This window comes from Condylostylus longicornis, unplaced genomic scaffold, assembly GCF_029603195.1.
Source record: "Condylostylus longicornis isolate FDR11 unplaced genomic scaffold, ASM2960319v2 ptg000077l, whole genome shotgun sequence".
NCBI lineage: Eukaryota > Metazoa > Arthropoda > Insecta > Diptera > Dolichopodidae > Condylostylus > Condylostylus longicornis.
Window position 1 is genome coordinate 219,063 of NW_026578045.1, and position 3,998 is coordinate 223,060.

The following is a 3,998-nucleotide window of genomic DNA, read 5'->3' on the forward strand; positions in this document are numbered from 1 at the left end:
ATAATTTCGGAATGACTTCTCGAACTCACTTTATTATTTCATTTTGGCACACGACTTTTTTAAAAAAAAAAAACAATCGAATAATTTTATTAAATCAAGAATTCCTCGAAAAATAATGCTTTATGAATATTTAGTTAGATGAGATAAAGTTAGCAGTTAGCTTTCATATAAAATAAAAAATTTTGGTTGACCCATGACATAGGCAGTGAATGCATTAAATACTATTTAAATCTTACATGCTCATACGGTTAAGAAATGCTATTTTTGAATGTACCTACTCATTTAAAATATAAATTAACGAGCATTATTGGGAAACTCGATAATTTAGAATACAAAATTTAAAAAAAAATATTAATTTCCATTTATATGGAGTACTTAAAGGTTTAGCTTTTAATAAATTTGAGCTATTATTATTTATGAATTGCTTACAATCTAGATTATACTGTAAAACACAAAGTGATGTTGATTAAACAACAAATTACTCCAAACCTCCTGTAATTCAAATTTTAAATTTTCTCTTTGCTTTACAGAAAAAAAATATTTTAAAGAGAGCAATTAAATATTTAGAATTTTTCCTTTTTCCTTTTTCTTCATAATATTTTTAAAATGCTGACTAAAACACTTAAAAATACCAAAAGTTTTCAAGTTTAAGAAACCATAACGTAAATGTATATGTGATAATTGTACATAAATGCATTACATTACACTTACCGTCATCAAGAAATCTAAAACAAAACATGACTACATAAATACAAAATGCAATTGAAATTGCATTTGTTACATGTGTATGCAATCAAGTATTAAATGTTTGTACATACATAATTATACGTAAGAACATAAATGTAATGCATTTTCATAATAATATTATATAGGTACTTCATGTTGGCATGCTCTACAAACTCATATTTAAATATATATACATACATAGAATAATGAATATGACATATAATGTACATATATTATATTTTGTTGGCAATTTTAATAAAACCGGTATGGTAAAATAATATCAAGATTTACTTTTTTTAATTTACATAATTTAAGTACGAGAATTAATGAAAATTTCATGTTAAAATCCAAGAGAATATGAAAATAATTAAAAAATAATAATAGAAAATAAAAATAATTTTATTCTTAAAAAAATTTTGAAAGTAATATTTGTAAAATTTGAAAAAAAAAAGTTCCAAATTAAAGTTCTTTTCAATAGATTCAAAGATTAAACTGGTTCATGTCCCCCCACATAATTGTTAGCAATTATTGTATTATATACATAGCTATGTTTTTATTTTTATTATGTATTGTTAGGAGCCCACATGAATTTTTCGCGATAAAACAAAAAAACTCTAATTTAATTAGTAATTTTTATAAAAAAATTTAATATAGGAATATTTGACGAGGAATTTAAATGAGGAAATTTGAATTTATCATAGCTAACACGTTTTCATGTGAAAGTAGCATATTCTAATTAGTAAAATATTCTTACATATTTTCTAATCTGTTATTTTGTTAGATCAGTTTCCAAATTCATTAAAAAATTCTAAAATCCCGAAAAATTTTTCAATTAATTCACTAAACACAAACTACTTAATTAAATGCAAGCATAAAATAGTAAGATATTGTGATCATTATGTTTTTAAATAGCAAGTATATTAGTATTAAAAAATAAATTGAAACTTATGGAATCTTAAACTAAAAGTACAAAAATAATATTTATTGCATAGCAGTTTCAGATTACAAAATTTGTTTTTAAAAATCTAGACAATTTCCAATTTTAGTTCAACAAAGTAATTATCATAATTAAAGCAATTAATAGTGCAATTTAATAAGTAACAATGAAATAATGCAATTTTAAAATAGAAATAAAAAAAAAAATCTAAGTAAATAAAAGACAGAATTAATTTATTACATAGTTTTGGTAGAAAAATTTTAATTTAAACTTCTGTTTTTTTCTTTTTTTGTTTTATCTTACAGAGACGATATAAAAATAAATTTTTTTATTTTATAAAAATATATACCTATATACATATATATTTTTAGTATACAAAAATATTTTAAACAATCTTTATTTTAAGTACGATCTACTCTGAATATGAATTAAAAATAGGAATGAGTTTTAATAGAGGAATGAATACAATTTATTAATATTTTCCGTTCTATTTTTTTTTTTTCTTAACCGATTTGTTATTAACACTGTTGTCCAGATAATGTAAAAAAATATATATATATATATTTTATTAAATAATTCTAAATTCTACTTCTCGAACCACTGGAACCTGTTTTAACATCGAAAAGTTTTCTAACAAATAGTACCTAAAAAATAAAAAAAAAGAAATGAGATATAAAAATATTAAGATTAAGATTAGATTACAGAACATTTGTTAATTGACTATAAGTTGTATTTGTTTTTCTTGTTTGTTTGTTTGTTCTATAAATAACTTACTTGAACAGAACATGTAATTAATATGATAAAAATTTGAGCTAACGAGAATTTTTGTACGTATGAATTATTATCAATTAGAAGAGCATAATCTCTAGCCTCACGACTTTTACTGTGCGATTGATATGTTAACATATCATTAATATTTCTTTCTACTGTACCAATTACTTGCTAAAATAATTAAAATTATGACATTTTAAAAATATTAAAAATTTCTATTAAAAAAAAAAATTTTCTTACAGTAAAATTTTGCATATTCAATTGTAATTCTTCAATTTCTTTTGCATATTTATCCCATGCATCATATTTAACAACAGTAATATAAATATTAATTAATTTTCCAGCAAAACGAGAAAATTGATTATCTATGCAAACAGAATAATAACCACCAGGAGATGTTTGATCTGTATAATCAGCAGATGGTTGCCATTGATATGGTTTAACTATTTGTCCAGCTGGATTACGAACAGCAAAACCAGCCATACCATCACCACCTCGTACAACCTAAAAAATAATTGTTTTTTCATTATCATTTTTAAATCTAAATTTTTATAATTTTTGAGTTTTTTTTTTTTTTTTTCAAATTAACAAAATTTATTTATTTACTTACACTGAATGCAACATAAAATGTTGCACCCGGTTGAACATATTGAAAATAACAATCTTCTTTTCCGGCATCAATATGAACTTTATAATCCATTGCTACAGCTGGTAAACTTTCATACCATGGTCTATGAGCTTCACCCTGTACAGGTTGTTGAATCTGTTGATATGCAAAATCTGGTTGATGCTGTTGTATTGGAGCATGCATTCCTTGCCCCTGCTGTTGAAATTGTTGTGATTTTATTAAATGAATTAAATTAAAAATTAGCGCAAAAAAATAAAAAATATTTCTATGCCACGAAGTCATGTTGATAGAATTTTTAACATGACACTTTCTCTCACACTAAACTTTCTTAATGTCTGTTTTGATAGTTCTACCAGTTGAACGAGATTAGACGTTGACAAATAAAATTATGATTGGTCAAATATTAAAAACAAAATAAAATTATTTTTTCTACTATAAAAACACCAACAACAACAAATGAAAATTCAACAATTTGAATAAACGTCAAATGATGAAACTAGTGATTTCGAATTGCAATCAATTATAGTAGATTTTACAAGTTAGTAGTAAATAAGAAAATTATCCTTAAAAAAATTAAAATATTGATTAATTTCCTGTTGCAGTTTTAATTTGGAATTGCATTCGGGGTCTATATTTTTGGAAGATCGATTTTGAATTTTTTAAATTTTTTAAAATTAAAATTATTTATGCTAACGAGTTACAAAATAAGAACGGTAATACCAATTTAGGTCTTCAAATTATTACGGTCCAAAATTTAGTTTGTAAGTACACATTTAATTGAAAATTTCGGAATATCCGAGTTATTCCGAAAATCATGCTGGAACTATGATAAAATTTTGTAGTTTAAATTTTTTAATACTTTTGTAGTTTTGTAGTCTAGTAATTTCTCTTTTATTGTTTGGAGTTATTTAATAATTTTAGTTACTTATCTAATAC

The 3,998-nt window shown here is 23.1% G+C and overlaps 1 protein-coding gene across 1 annotated transcript; it reads right to left on the bottom strand.

Moving 5' to 3' along the window:
* Nucleotides 1-1,900: 1,900 nt before the first annotated feature.
* LOC129612873 (transmembrane emp24 domain-containing protein B) lies at nucleotides 1,901-3,428 on the bottom strand. Its single transcript, XM_055526679.1, has 4 exons — nucleotides 3,045-3,428; nucleotides 2,675-2,938; nucleotides 2,438-2,605; nucleotides 1,901-2,307 (listed from the first exon to the last, which is right to left on the bottom strand). Exons 1-4 carry the CDS (start codon nucleotides 3,342-3,344, stop codon nucleotides 2,242-2,244), a joined length of 798 nt encoding a protein of 265 aa, XP_055382654.1. The 5' UTR covers nucleotides 3,345-3,428; the 3' UTR covers nucleotides 1,901-2,241.
* Between the last annotated feature and the right edge of the window lie 570 nt (nucleotides 3,429-3,998).

What these genes read in the sequence shown, in the direction of transcription:
- LOC129612873 (XM_055526679.1), bottom strand. Translation starts at nt 3,344, where the DNA reads ATGACTTCGTGGCATAGAAATATTTTTTATTTTTTTGCGCTAATTTTT. An exon ending in TGAATATGCAAAATTTTACT is followed by an intron (nt 2,606 to 2,674) that starts GTAAGAAAATTT and finishes TAATTATTTTAG; the next exon opens with CAAGTAATTGGTACAGTAGA. An exon ending in TAATTACATGTTCTGTTCAA is followed by an intron (nt 2,308 to 2,437) that starts GTAAGTTATTTA and finishes TTTATTTTTTAG; the next exon opens with GTACTATTTGTTAGAAAACT.